This window comes from Microcebus murinus, chromosome 3 (genome assembly GCF_040939455.1).
Source record: "Microcebus murinus isolate Inina chromosome 3, M.murinus_Inina_mat1.0, whole genome shotgun sequence".
Taxonomy (NCBI): domain Eukaryota; kingdom Metazoa; phylum Chordata; class Mammalia; order Primates; family Cheirogaleidae; genus Microcebus; species Microcebus murinus.
Window position 1 is genome coordinate 39,231,722 of NC_134106.1, and position 15,628 is coordinate 39,247,349.

The 15,628-nt window shown below is 35.5% G+C and overlaps 1 protein-coding gene across 2 annotated transcripts in view; it reads right to left on the bottom strand.

Moving 5' to 3' along the window:
* The window catches only part of FBXO11 (F-box protein 11), a 91,289-nt gene that overhangs the window by 18,721 nt on the left and 56,940 nt on the right, over positions 1-15,628 (bottom strand). For both annotated transcript variants that reach the window (XM_012755558.2, XM_076000724.1), the window contains exons 2-11: positions 11,106-11,233; positions 10,909-10,990; positions 10,376-10,520; positions 8,903-9,032; positions 7,977-8,060; positions 7,768-7,900; positions 6,054-6,160; positions 5,857-5,968; positions 5,662-5,768; positions 5,442-5,579 (exon numbers count right to left, since the gene is read on the bottom strand). In XM_012755558.2, coding sequence (XP_012611012.1) covers positions 5,442-5,579; positions 5,662-5,768; positions 5,857-5,968; positions 6,054-6,160; positions 7,768-7,900; positions 7,977-8,060; positions 8,903-9,032; positions 10,376-10,520; positions 10,909-10,990; positions 11,106-11,233 — 1,166 coding nt within the window. The remainder of the gene's footprint in view (positions 1-5,441; positions 5,580-5,661; positions 5,769-5,856; positions 5,969-6,053; positions 6,161-7,767; positions 7,901-7,976; positions 8,061-8,902; positions 9,033-10,375; positions 10,521-10,908; positions 10,991-11,105; positions 11,234-15,628) is intronic.

Genomic DNA, 15,628 nt, shown 5'->3' on the forward strand with positions numbered 1-15,628 from the left:
CAGGCATGAGCCACCATGCCCGGCTAATTTTTTATATATAAATCAGTTGGCCAATTAATTTATTTCTATTTATAGTAGAGACGGGGTCTCGCTCTTGCTCAGGCTGGTTTTGAACTCCTGACCTTGAGCAATCCGCCCGCCTCGGCCTCCCAAGAGCTAGGATTATAGGCGTGAGCCACCGCGCCCGGCCCATTTATTTTATTTTTTAGATACAGGGTATATCTCTCTGTTGCCCAGACTGCAGTGCACTGGCACAATCATAGCTCGATGCAACTTCCAACGCCTGGCCTCAAATGATTGTCCCACCTCAGCGTCCTGAGTAGCTGAGACTACAGGCACATACCATACCCAGCTAATTAAAAAAATATATTTTGTAGAAACGGGGTCTCGCTATGTTGCCCGGGTGGGTCTAGAACTCCTGAGCTCAAGCAATCCTCCCACCTTGGCCTCCCAAAGCACATGGATGACAGGTGTGAGTCACCAGGCCCAGCATGCTATGTTTTAATCTCATTTTACAAAAATAACACACTGCAATGGACTGAATATTAAACAAACAAAAGACAACTGGGGAACAGTGAACATTAACAGAAAATTTGATGATATTAAACCATTATTCCTAATTATTCTTTTATGAGTAGGACTGGCATTGTGGTTATATGAAACAAAAAATAATAATAAAGAATCTCAGCCGGGCATGGTGGCTCCCGCCTGTAATCCTAGCACTCTGGGAAGCCGAGGCGGGCGGATTGCTCGAGGTCAGGAGTTCGAAACTAGCCTGAGCAAGAGCAAGACCTCGTCTCTACTATAAATAGAAAGAAATTAATTGGCCAAATAATATATATAGAAAAAATTAGCCGGGCATGGTGGCACATGCCTGTAGTCCCAGCTACTTGGGAGGCTGAGGCAGGAGGATCGCTTGAGCCTAGGAGTTTGAGGTTGCTGGGAGCTAGGCTGACGCCACGGCACTCTAGCCTGGGCAACACAGTGAGACTCTGTCTCAAAAAAAAAAAAAAAAAAAAAAAAAAAAAGAATCTCCATCCTCCAGCCTGAGCAAGAGCAAGACCCCTGACTCTACTAAAAACAAAAAGAAATTAATTGGCTAACTGAAAATATATATAGAAAAAATTAGCCAGGCATGGTGGCGCATGCCTGTAGTCCCAGCTACTCGGGAGGCTGAGGCAGGAGGATTGCTTGAGCCCAGGAGTTTGAGGTTGCTGTGAGCTAGGCTAATGCCAAGGCACTCTAGCCTGGGCAACAGAGTCAGACCCTGTCTCAAAAACAAAAAAATAAAAGAATCTCCATCCTTTAAAGATACATGGTAAAATGTATACAGATGAGATGATGCCTGGTATTTACTTCAAAATAATCCAGAGTAGGCTGGGCACAGTGGCTCAGTCCTATAATTCTAGCACACTGGGAGGCCAAGGCCGGAGGGCTGCTTGCTTGAGCTCAGGAGTTCAAGACCAGCGTGAGCATGAGCAAGACCCCGTCTCTACTATAAATAGAAAGAAATTAGCCAAACAACTAAAAATTAGAAAAAAATTAGCCGGGCACAGAGGCACATGCCTGTAGTCCCAACTACCCCGGAGGCTTAGGTAGGAGGATCACTTGAGCCCAGGAATTTGAGATTATTATGAGCTAGGCTGGCACCACAGCACTCTAGCCCAGGCAATAGAGTAAGACTGTCTCAAAAAATAATAATAATCCAGAGTACAAAAGAGGGAGTGAGGAGTAATTCAGGAGCTATATGTAAAACAAAATTGGCCATGAATTGCTAGTTGTTGAAGGCTGACAACAGGTACATGGAGATTCATTATACTAGTCTCTCTACTTCTGTGTATGTTAGAAAGATTCCATTAAGAAATGTAAAATTTAGGCCTAGTGCAGTGGCTCATGCCTGTAATCCTAGCACTCTGGGAGGCTGAGTCAGAATGATCACTTGAACTCAAGAGCTCGAGACCAGCTCTGAGCAAGAGCAAGATCTCATCTCTACTGAAAAACAGAAAAAACAAAATAAAACAACAACAACAAAAAACCAACCTAGAAATGTAAAATTTAGAGACAAAACCCACACTGGAAGCAAAATAACAACAGAAAAACAGCCAAAACTATGGAGATACAGTAAGGAACACAGATTTGAGGAAATCACATAACAGTTAATGGAAAAGAACACAGTAATATAAAAAAACAGAGATGACAGCCAAGTTTCTAAAGAAAGGGACATATGGAACAGAGAAATACTAAAACACAAAAACACAAAGCAAATATGGATGCTGAGGAAGAAAAGCAAATCAACACTAGAAAGGGAAAAAAAATCAGGGTGATTTCAGAGTTCTTAGCCACACTCAATGCTAGAATAGAAAAATGTCTATAGAATTCTATGGAAAAGAAACTATAATCAAATTGCATATTCAGCTAAGTCAAAAGGTAACAGATAAACATTCTCAAATGGCAAGAATTCAAGCTATAAGACCCATAAGCCTTATTTAAAAAATAAACAAAATTTTTTAAATGGCTAGATGGATGACAAATCCCAGCCACACCAAGAATGAGTTAAAAAAAAAATTCAGGCATGGAGAAACTGATAAAAGAACTAATGATAAATAAATATAGAGTAAATATAGACCAATAACTTTAGGAATATAAATGTTTTAAACCTTGACCAAAAAATAAGGATATAAATGATAAAGTGGAGAGGGTTTGAAGTATAAAGCATATTTGTTTACTCCTTTTTCATAGGGGGGAAGTTCATGCTTTATTCCAAAGTTCAAATGTACAGCTTACAAAAGACAAACTCTAAAGTCATACCCTTTGAAATTTTAGAGGGTTCTTTAAACTAGGCATGTAGTATCTTTACAAAAACACTGACTTTTTAAAAAAATAAAAAAGAAAATTTTATGATTCATTCTTAAGAATGCAGGAATTCTAAGTATGTCACAGATCAGGAAAAGGACACAATTTCAGACAACAAACATAAATATGAATATATTTAAAGGATAGTACAGTATTAACTAGTCAAATGTTTGTTCTGATGTTCTTTGAAGGTCTACAGAAAAAGCCAAATTTTAAAAAAAGGTCATCCTTTGTGATGGAGATTATTTTATCAATCATGAGCTGTTAACACAAAGAAGACAAGCCAAAAGAAAGCCTCCAATGGAAGAACCTGCCAAAGGGTTTTTAAGGATTGCATCACAATACTTAAACAGACACAATAGATATGATAGGCCAAGGATAGGCTTTATTTCCATCCTTTCCTAACAAATCTACAATACTTCACAAATCTTCTCATTAATCCTTAACAGGAATATTTATCTACAGCATTGCCTACAATTGTTTTAAAAACTGCTGTAATATTTATAAACCCAAATCTATTAAAAAAAAAACTTATATAAGGGGTATGTGATGAGGAGTAGATTACTTATGGCTAATTTTAGTAAGGGACCATTATCACAGGACTTTTCACAAATGAGGAACTTGTATTCAGGTTAAAATTATCTTGGTACCTCAAATCATTTGTGAATGAGATAGAAACATACACAAATATACCTGAATTATATATGACTCTGTGGCATAGCCTAAAGACAATATAGGTAACAAAATACCAGCATAGTATAGTTGCATTACAAAATGAGAGTTCCACTTAGGAACTGCAACCAATATAAGTCTTTAGGGAAGGGCAGATTCTCAAGTCTTTTGTTTCAACATCCTCTACACCTTTGCCCAGACTCCCCATTTCCCAACCCTTGAGAAAATGAGTTACACTTTCCAACAAAATGTCAACTTCTTTTTTTTTTTTTTTTTTTTGAGACAGGGTCTAACTTTGTTGCCCAGGCTAGCGTGAGTGCCATGGCATCAGCCTAGCTCACAGCAACCTCAAACTCTTGGGCTCAAGCAATCCTACTGCCTCAGCCTCCCGAGTAGCTGGGACTACAGGCATGCGCCACCATGCCCGGCTAATTTTTTCTATATATATATATATATATATTAGTTGGCCAATTAATTTCTTTCTATTTATAGTAGAGACAGGGTCTCACTCTTGCTCAAGCTGGTTTCGAACTCCTGACCTTGAGTGATCCTCCTGCCTCGGCCTCCCAGAGTTCTAGGATTACAGGCGTGAGCCACCACACCCAGCCTAGTTTAGTTTTTAGAAACAACTGTGTTACACGGTTCTAGGTACAAACAGTAAAAAATTTTCTTTGCCACTCAAAATTTGTATATGTAAACCCAACATTCCTAGGTTGCTTGGTTAATGCCATATAATAGACAGCAAAACCTCACCATAGCCTTATTTGCCACCATGTTACCACCCTCTTTCCCATGGTCTTTGATACCAAAACAACACATTTTGCCAATGCTGTACTAGGATTTGAAAATTACCTGAAGGAAAATTATACATTAAATGAAAAAGATATTTGAATAGACATCCAAGAACATTATTTTGAAATAGTGATCTCAGCTCAAAAAGGCCGTGTCTCCAGAAAACTATATAAAATCATACAGTAGTATTTAAAACAGAGTTTCATCCATAAGGATGTCTAATATAATTGTTGCATAACAGTTTTAGAACTGATACTTTATTATCACTATTTCTCCTATTAATGTTCTGCCAGTAAAAATTTTTTCAAGAGCAATATGACAGATACAAAACTAATGATGAATACCTTATTTTTCAATAACCTGCATTAGACTTTTTTATGGTGCTTATTAAAAGCACATATCCTAGGCCCCAGTTTTAGAAATTCTGATTTATCATACTGGGGGAAAATATAAGAATTTGCATTAAAAAAAGAAACCTTACAGGTAATTTTTATGTAAACTACTACTACTAATTGGAGAACTAACTACTGGATTAGACCTTTTGTTCTTTTCAAAGACCACATCAGTTCTTTTTTTTTTGAGACAGAGTCTCACTTTGTTGCTCAGGCTAGAGTGAGTGTCATGGCATCAGCCTAGCTCACAGCAACCTCAATCTCCTGGGCTCAAGCAATTCTACTGCCTCAGCCTCCTGAGTAGCAGGGACTACAGGCATGTGCCACCATGCCCGGCTAATTTTTTGTATATATATTTTTAGTTGGTCAATTAATTTTGTTCTATTTTTGGTAGAGACGGGGTCTTGCTCAGGCTGGTTTCGAACTCCTGACCTCGAGCGATCCACCCGCCTCGGCCTCCCAGAGTGTTAGGCTTATAGGCATGAGCCACCACACCCGGCTCACATCAATTCTTTAAGAACTCTATCATCTCTACATGGATATAATGTTTGATGCATAAATTTATAGAATGAATATTGCATATTGATTTTAAAATATAATGTTGAAACTGCTTTTAAACCATCCTATACTCTTCAATTCAGATAATTTGGTAATGAAAAAATAATGATGAAACAATTTTAAAATTTAACTGATACACGCATCAGTTTTTCTATTAAAAATAAACGTTCTCACCATGCCATGATCAAATGTGAACACACCAACGTCACGTCCATGATGAATATGATTCCGTCTAATAATTGGGTTTCCATGATTTTTAACCCAAATCCCAGCTAAAGCATTATTGGAAATTTCATTATCCTCATATATTCCCTACAAAAATTCATCAGAAACAACATTAGTAGAGTTTTAAAAAATTTTAAAAAAAAAGGAAAAACCCCAAATTCAAAAATACCTGTGCATGATCTGTTATATAAAGTCCAACATTTTCACAGTCGCTGATGTTACAGTGCTTGATAGTAGGACATGCTCCTTGACCACTAACACATACTGCAGAACCAACTGCAAGAAAAATTATTCATTTATTAAAAACCTACTGGCGACAACACAGTGACTCAATTTAATTCTAAAATATAAAGGAAACACTAACCTGTACATGTACTTCGGATGATACAGTGATCAATAATAGGGCTACAATTTACTGTAATCTCTAAGCAGTGGTGTGCATTGTGGTGTTGAGCAGATTTATCATCAGGGTTAAACTGCAAAGTAGAAATTTTGTTTCGAATGAACAGCCACCACCTTTATGATTTCAACATGTATATTTTAAATCTTAAAATTTCTTACCCTTATTGTCATATATCCAACATAAGCATCTTCAGAGCCTTCCATAAAAACAAAGGTTGAATCTCTAGTGTTTTCAATTATAACTTTGTCTGCTACTTTTCCAGGTGCTGTGGAAAAGATATTTTAAGACATATTACCTTTATTCCATTTCAACAGATGGGTACTTCCATGGAGCGGAAACTTTTTAAAAACATTAGTACTGAGTAGTAGGACTAATATGCACTTTACCAGTTAACTATGCTTTATCAGCTTTACTACAAGCATTCATATTTAATGGGGGATATTATTTGATTACCACTATACTCAAATCCATAAGAATAGTTCTAATAATATTCAACTATAAATATCATTAATGTCAAATGTGATGGCATATTAAAAAATGGTTTCTAGGCTGGGCATGGTGGCTCACGCCTGTAATCCTAGCACTCTGGGAGGCCGAGGCGGGCGGATTGCTCGAGGTCAGGAGTTCGAAACCAGCCTGATCAAGAGCGAGACCCTGCCTCTACTATAAGTAGAAAGAAATTAATTGGCCAACTAATATATATATAAATTAGCCAGGCATGGTGGCATATGCCTGTAGTCCCAGCTACTTGGGAGGCTGAGGCAGCAGGATTGCTTGAGCCCAGGAGTTTGAGGTTGCCTTGAGCTAGGCTGACACCATGGCACTCACTCTAGCCTGGGCAACAAAGCGAGACTCTGTCTCAAAAATAAAATAAAATTATATATGTGTGTGTGTGTGTGTGTGTGTGTGTATATATATATATATATATATATATATATAGAAAGAAATTAATTGGCCAACTAAAAATATATAGAAAAAATTAGCCGGGCATGGTGGCGTATGCCCGCAGTCCCAGCTACTTGGGAGGCTGAGGCAGAAGGATCACTTGAGCCCAGGAGATTGAGGTTGCTGTGAGCTAGGCTGAAGCCACGGCACTCACTCTAGCCTGGGCAACAAAGTGAGACTCTGTCTCAAAAACAACAACAACAACAAATGTTTTCTTGTAAAAACAAAAGCACCACCAGCAGCAACACTGGAAAAAGCAGCTCAGGGAGAGAAGAAACCTCTTTATTTAAATATATTTCCAACACTGGCCTCAATTTGGAATGTAATAAAATCACCAGACAAAAATTTTCTAAACTCTCCCCCTTTCTTTACGATGGACATGGGGGAAGGAAGCAAAAGAAGCAGTAAATGCAAATTTCATTAGCAAATAATAATCATTATCTAGCTTAAAATGGTCTACATACAGTTCAAAAAATGAGATAGCAACACATCTTCAAATGATTCACCAGTGTTTAACAGATATTTCATTACATTTATTCTTAGAAACCTGATCATAAAACAGCTTTGGAATAGTACAAAAAGTATTTAAAAATTACATTTCAGTTCCTTTAAAAGCATAGCAATAAAAACATTAACATCCTTATTTTCAAATAAAAGATAAAACACTTTTCTTTCTTTAAAGAATAAAGGCAACTGGAAAAAGTACTGATTGACATCAAGAAATATACACATCTATAATTTCTGTACTCTTATATACTTTCATATCTTTCACATAAAATGTATGTGATATCTTCATTCCCATCCTACTAGTAAGGTATCATCAAAGTTCAAGTAGATTTTAAGTCACTAGCATTTTAAAATGCCATCATTAAATCAAATAATATGAATAAAATATTAAAATTCTAATGACAATGCATTTCCAAATACCTGCACCAATCATGGTGATTGGAGATTCAATATATATCCATTCATCAGTATATATTCCAGAATGAACAAAGATAAGTCCATCAAAATGGGCTTCTTGTACCCCACCAAGGGCATCTTCAATAGTATCATAATACTAGAAGAAAATAAAAATGTCAGTATAGAACTGAAAGATTACCATTTTAAGTCAGAAAAATACAAATCAAACATACCAACATATTTTCTCTTCCTTTATATCTTGCAGGGTTACTGTAGAAATGTTCAGCAAATCCTGGCTTTACATGTGCACCTTTATACTAAAATGTCAAAAACAAAACAAAACCAAACATTGACTAATGTAAACATTATATTCTAAATTAATGTACCACTACATGAATAACTTTGTTAAATATCAAAAATAATTCTAAATTATTCCAAATAATTTTCTGTCACAGAGAATAATGTAAAATCCAGAACAAGTTACAACTCTGTAGTATCAAGAAAGAAAAATGTGTCTTCAATCTCAGAACTACTGATATTTTTGGACAGATAATTGTGGAGGCTGTCCTGTGCATTGTAGCCTCTATCTAGCTAGATACCAGCAGCATCCTCTCCTCTCATCATGACAATCAAAATATGTCTCCAGAAATTGCCAAATGTCCCTTGGAGAGCAAAATCATCCCCAGCTGAGAACCACTCATAAAGGACCATATGAAAATTACACTAAACGTGGCCTACAAGTTCAAATAGACACACTGAAATCATAACTGCTCTCACAGTACTGATGCTTATTGCCACTAAATTATTCATAGAGATATCAGTAATGAAAAGAATTGTTAAATATTATATTGGTAGGTAAATGTTCATTGGTTTACCTTTAAAACCTATTCTTGAGCTTAAATTTATTTATTTATTAATTCCCCCCCCCCCGCCCCCCATGACACAGATTCTTGCTATGTTGCCCTTGGCTGCACTTGAACTCCTGGGGCTCAAGTGATCTTCCCACCTTAGCCTCCTGAGTAGCTGGGTCTATAGGCATGCATCACTGTGCCCAGTTTAATTTATTTTTTAAAAATAAACTTTTATTTACAGATATATAATCTAAATCAATATTTTCAAACTCCTGACTAAATCAATATTTTCTATTTATAATTCATACCAACTGCTGGAAACTCTCTTTCCAAGGATTTGGATGTTCATATTCTTCTGGATTAATCTGGTAGAATTTACCAGGTTCAGGATGCATCATAGGGCGAGTATATTCAAATACTTCCATGTATAATCGTTTCCTGAAGGGAAAAGAATTAAGAACTTCCTGATAAAATATTCTTTAGACTAATAAAATTTTAAACCACTCAGATAATTATTTGAGGCCTCAGAAACTTGGATAAGAATAGACAAAGCTGAATATCAAAATGTAGGATTTTAAATGTGAAAACAGTTTTTGGCTGAAACAATGTAACTACGTATGAAAATTAGTTCACCCCAAAGAATGGAAAGTGTCAATTTCTTACAAAATTGTTTACTTGGGAGGGGAAAAAAAGCTACTGTAAAAGTTTCATACAATTATATTTTAAAAGATAATTAAAAAAAAATACTTTCTGAATTCTGTGTCTGCAGTTCATTAACACCCTATCAAGAATCATCAAATCTTAGAACTGGAGTATAGTAACCATTATCATTTCTTCTACAATGCATAATGCTGTTTTCTTCTTCTACTCTTTATTCTCATCTCTCCTTTCTAACACAAGTATAATTTTTCTCTTAAATATAAAGTGTGCCTTATTTTCTGTATCATAAAAATAACAGATATAACTTTTATAAAACAGAAAAATATAAAGAAAAGAGATGACCTATAGTTTCAACATATTCACAGTTTACCACATTTCCTTCTAGTCATTTTGTTTACAGATCATTTCTTTTATTATAGTTGTGATTCTACAGCATATCAAATTTTGTATTCTGTTCTTTTCACTTTTTACATAGCATTTTTCCATGTTATTAAAAACACTTATCTTAAGCAATGAGAACAGAAAAAAAAAAACAGTAAAAATCACTGTTAGCGGCTATATCACAATGCTTCAAAAGTAAACATTACATGGTTTACTTAGTTCACTCCCTTATTGCTGGGCATTTAGATTACTTCTAATTTTTCTTCACTATTAACTATGCTATTATGAAAAGTTTTTACATAAGGCAAAAAATTTTTCAGAAGGAGAACTACTGGGTCAAAGGGCACACATATTTTAAGGTTCATAAATACCACTGTTTTCCAAAAGTGATGTACAAAATCTATACTCTCAGTAGCTTATCAGATTAAATTCATTAGCTATTTTAAATTATGCTAAGTTCTGTTTCTAAAAAGCAATTAAATGAAAAAACACCATAATCACTCAGTTGATATTAACTGACCAAGAGCAAAGAAAATACTTCATTTACTGATTAATAAATACCGTCTGGACTGACAGCCCACATTTGTGATAAACAAGTAACTTGGAACTTATAACATTTTAATTTTGTTCTGACTATTTAACTATAACTACCAACTCACACTTCAATTCCCCTACCATGTTTAGCATTTTGGGCAGTAAATAATGTATCCCAAGATAATAAGGAATGGGTATTCACTTACCACAAAATTGGATCATTAGCAAGTTCACTGAAGCGTTTACACACACAAGCTGCTCTACAAAGATCCTGTTCCAGCAAATAAGAGAAGATTTTTAAAACCACTTCATCTGGCAGTTTCTCCTGAAGATACTGTTCAGCAGGTGCTGCTATAAAGAGATTAACAAACAAAGTATAAACTATTTATCATGCTAGCGATGACTTTCTCATTATTTAAAGAACACAGTTTTCATTTTATCTAATGAATAGCTTTTATTTTTTGATGACTAATTTCACTAAGCATTTGGCTTTCACAGATGATACACATTTCTCTCCATTTATCCAAGTATCCTTTGTTTTAGGTATGTGCTATCTCAGAAACTTGTTAAAATAAATATATAAAAAGTATTTTTATACAACAATAAAAGTCAAAGAGGGAGAGGTTCTAATGTATGTTCTGTAATAATTACTTTCTCAAATACATTTAATTGTTATTTTTTGTGTCAAACAAAATTTTTTAAATATCTTACTCTATCCCTTATTTCCCTATAGAAATACCTGATAGATCCTGTGATTTCCCAGACACTCTTGCACGTTTTGCACGATGACCAAAGTTTTCTGTAGCTGAAGTTGAGGCACCCTTTGAAAACAAAAAAACCCCAAAACAAGCAATTATATTTACCACACGCAATCATTACTTTGTTTCCTAAAAATTCTTTCATTATAAAAAGAAAAGCAATGACATTTAAACTTACCTCCATACTGCTCTTTGTAGGACACGCTGTTCTTTTCGGCAAAAGAGTTTTTCTACGAAGTTGGTATGGACTATTTTGTGCACCAGGACCTGATTCTTCTGCAACCATATCTGCAGGTACATCATCATCTGTTATAAACAAAAGCAGTAAAAAAAAAAAAAAAAATGACACCTATTTTTAAAAAGTCCTATGGATACAGAAAACTTTTTTAAAACTTCAAATTCAGGAGGGGGATGCAACTTTTACATAAAATTCCAACCAATTGGATAACTGTGTAAAAGAAATGTTAGGTTTCCACATGTACTGTTGTATAAGTACCACAGGCTAACCATCTGTACCACTGTAATATTAGATTTCTATAAAACCTGAAACATATTGAAAAAAAAAAAAGGTGAGGAGGATGTCCACTTGCCAAAAAGAGTGGGATGAGGTCTGATACCACACAGTTAGACCCCAAATTGAGCAAGGAGGGGTGTCAGAGTCAAAGGGGTAAGGAAGGTGTCTACAGAGAGGGACAGCTCAGTATAGGTAGGGTAACAGATACCAAGTAGGGTAAAAAAGGTATCAATCAGTGGTCTGGCATATGGCATCAAACTTCAAAAGGAGTAAGAAATAAGTCTGCATGGGGGAGGGGAAATGGCCTGGAATAGGGTATCAGAGCCCAAGTAGGAAAAGGAGGGAATCACACGAGAGGGGGTGGCAGAGATTGAAGATTACATATAATAGCAGGACTGATCAAATAAGTAAATAGGATAATGGAAGCCAGATTTGTCACTGTCAGAGAAGAGATTAATAAATGTAAAAAGAAAAAAAGCTAGAATAAACTCTTTAATGTCAGACTGAAATTGGAAGTATCGTGTATAAAATCATGATTTCCAAACACAGATAGATACAGAAATTAATGTGTAGATATGAGTGGATGTATGTGCATATATTCCCCAGCTCTATCCACTGACGGAGCCTGGGAGCTGTGATATTCCAAAAGCAATGAGCATGACTACCAACTGGATCTTGACTTCTGAATAACATTTTCTATAAAGAAATGAAGAGTCCTTAGAGAAACGGCTGATTTCAGGGCGGAGGCAGGAAAGTATAAGAGGAGTCTGGACTGTCTTGTGACACAAAGAAAAAAGTACTCAAAGAATGATAAGGACACAGAAGTCAGCTTGAAAAGGCTCCCACTTGGCAAAATTATGTTAGAGAACAAAAATTAATAATTATAGCAAAAGGATTATATAACCCACAGAATAGAACAGCAATGCATAAATCCATATTGATATAAGTGAATCAAAAGTATGATGATGAACAAGATATTTACAGTGTATCTCCATAAAATACTTAAGTAGAAAGAGAAAAATAACTCCCTAGTAGAGATGCCAATCAGACACTGCCATAATCAAGTGCTCAAAGTAAACATCATCATTAATAGGACAAATTGAAATTGTATGCCACCTTATAAGCATATAATAAGATCACAGCATGTCTATGATATTCCTGACAAAGATGCATAACCTGAATCTAATTATGAAGAAACATCAAACAAACTCTAATTTGTTCTATAAAATCAATGGTCCATAATCATCAAAATTGTCAAAATCCGGAAAACCTAAGGAACTGTTCCAGACTGAAGGACATTGTTTGGAATTGAAGGAGACTGAAGAGATGTGGTAACTGAATCAGACGTGTGCTTCTGAACTAGATTATTTTACAAAAAGGATGCTATTAGAACAATTAATGAAACTTGAGTGGAGTCTAAAGATTATAACACAGTAATGTTATTAGTGTTAATCATCTGACTTTCTTTTTTTTGAGAGAGTCTCACTCTGTTGCCCGGGCAAGAGTCATGGCATCAGCCTACCTCACAGCAACCTCAAACTCCTGGGTTCAAGCAATCCTTCTGCCTTAGCCTCCTGAGTAGATGGGACTACAGGCATGTGCCACCATGCCCGTCTAATTTTTTCTATATATTTTTAGTTGGCCAATTAATTTCTATTTTTAGTAGAGACGGGTCTCGCTCTTGCTCAGGCTGGTTTCGAACTCCTGACCTTGAGCAATCTGCCCACCTCGTCTCACAGAGTGTTAAGTTTACAAGTGTGAGCCACAATGCCCAGCCATCATTGGACTTTTAATAGTTGTTGCGGTCAGGTGCAGTGGCTCACACCTGTAATCCTGGCACTTTGGGCTGGAGGATTGCTTGAGGCCAAGATTGTGAGACTAGTCTGGCCAACATAGTGAGGCCCCCATCTCTATAAAAAACAAAAAATTTTTTAAAATAGTTACATGGTTAATTAAGAGAATATTGTTTATAGGATAAACCAATATCCTATATTACATCCTGTAGGATAAACCAATATCTTATAATATAGGATAATACCAAAGTATTAGGAGGTGACAGGGTAATAGCTTGGGAACTTAAATCATGAAGGGTTTCACGGGGATTTCTTTGTATTGTACTCCTCTTTTCTAAGTTTAGATTTTAAAAAAACTCATAAATTTGAGTAATATATGAAAAAAATTAGATTCTTCTTAGAAAATAAACACCACAAATGTAGTCAAAAGAAGAAACACAATTAGGAAAAATATCTGCAACACATAGCACAAAAGGGTAACTTCCTTATTATAACTGAGTGCCTATAAATCAATATGGAAAAATCAACAATTCAACAGAAAATTGGGCCAAGGACATGAATAGTTCAGAATTAAGGAAACAAATGAAATATAAATAAAAGCTACAAGAAGTTATTTTTTATCTAGCAGATTATCATAGGTCAAAAAGTTCACTAACATATTAGTATTATCAAAGGAAAATGAGGGGAAAAAAGAGTTATTAATTGCTCTATGGAGGGCAATTTGGCAAGAGCTATTACTTAGCCACTCCATTTCTGGGAGTTGATCCTGCAGCTATTTTCACATGCGTGGGCAAAGTAGTATGTGTCAAGATATTCACTACAACATTGCTTATGATACTGCAGGGTAACGATAAAAGTGTTCATCAATAGGAATTTGTTAAATAAGCTATGGTATAGCTATGCAATAGACTATTACATGGCTATCACAAAATGTAAAGCAGTTCTATATAGATTGATGTGTAACTACAGACCAACGATGATGTCTTTGAAAAGACATGCAGAGATCTGGGAATTGAGTATCTCTTTCTCTCTCTGTATTACTGAAAAGTCCACCACTAATTTGTGACTGAGATGGCTCTGTGTACTGGGGTTTTCCAGGAGGCTCAAAAGCTGAAGAAGCAAAAAAAGGGCCTTTAGCTACAGAAGCAGCAGCTCAAAAATAAGATAACCAGAGGAACCCAGAGAAGCCTTCCAAAGCCTGACCAGAGACACTCAAAGAAAACCAATGAATTTTATTAAAATTAAAAGGAAAAAAATCTCAAATTCCCATTTGTAAACACTGTCCTGCTCTAAAGCACTCAAATCTCAGTTCTAAAAATACTATATTGAACTCTGTGCTGAGGTAAAGAATTTGTGCTAGGCCGGGCGCAGTGGCTCACGCCTGTAATCCTAGCACTCTGGGAGGCCAAGGTGAGAGGACTGCTTGAGCTGAGGAGTTCGAGACCAGCCTGAGCAAAAGCGAGACCCCATCTCTACTAAAAATAGAAAGAAACAACTAAAAATAGAAAAAATTAGTCGGGCACAGTGGTGAGTGCCTGTTCTGGAAAGATTACTTGGCTAGGATTGTGATAAACAGCAAAGGAGAAAGCTTAGGGGAAAAAACAAATCTCCATTTGTATTCTCTTCATCTTTTGAATTCCTATAATTCTTTTTCTTGTTTTTTTTCCCCCACTTAAACTTGTGCAGTTAGATATAGTTCTGAAAATGTACTATATATTCCTTACTATACCTTAGCTGCCTTAGGTTGTAGTTATTTTTGTTGTTGTTCTCATATGCTGTATTTCTCTAATAAAATTATAAACTCTGAGGGCAAGGGTTCTCTTTTATATTCTTCAGTATTTCCTTTGGTGCCAAATAAGTACTCAATAAATGTTGATTTCCATCTATGGAAAACACTTCAATTTTACTCAATTCAAAGACTTTTTCCCAGAAGCCATAACTAGTGGTGGGCTATGATGACCTTATGTCTTACTTTACAGAAAAAAAAAAAAGCCAGACAAGAACTGCCTCAATTTCCTACTTACAAATCCACAAACATATTTACATGTACTTCCATTATTTTTTTGTTCTCTCCTGAAATTATGGGGAAGTATTCCCCAAGATATACTTATCACATACGAAGCAAACAAAAATATTTGTTACAAAAATAAATAAAACAATGAATAAGCCAGTGATCTACAGTAGATATCAAATTGGCTCCAACTGAATAACCACGAAATTATCAAGGATTAGTTATGTACGGTTTTGTACAGAGTCTTAAAACAAGACTTCAAAATAATTTTATTCCACTGTTTTGTAGTTCAAAGGAAAAAAAAATAATTTTATTTGCTAAAAATTTTTTTAACTTTATAGTTTTCACTTTTGCATCTAATCTCAGAATGCAATATTTAGATG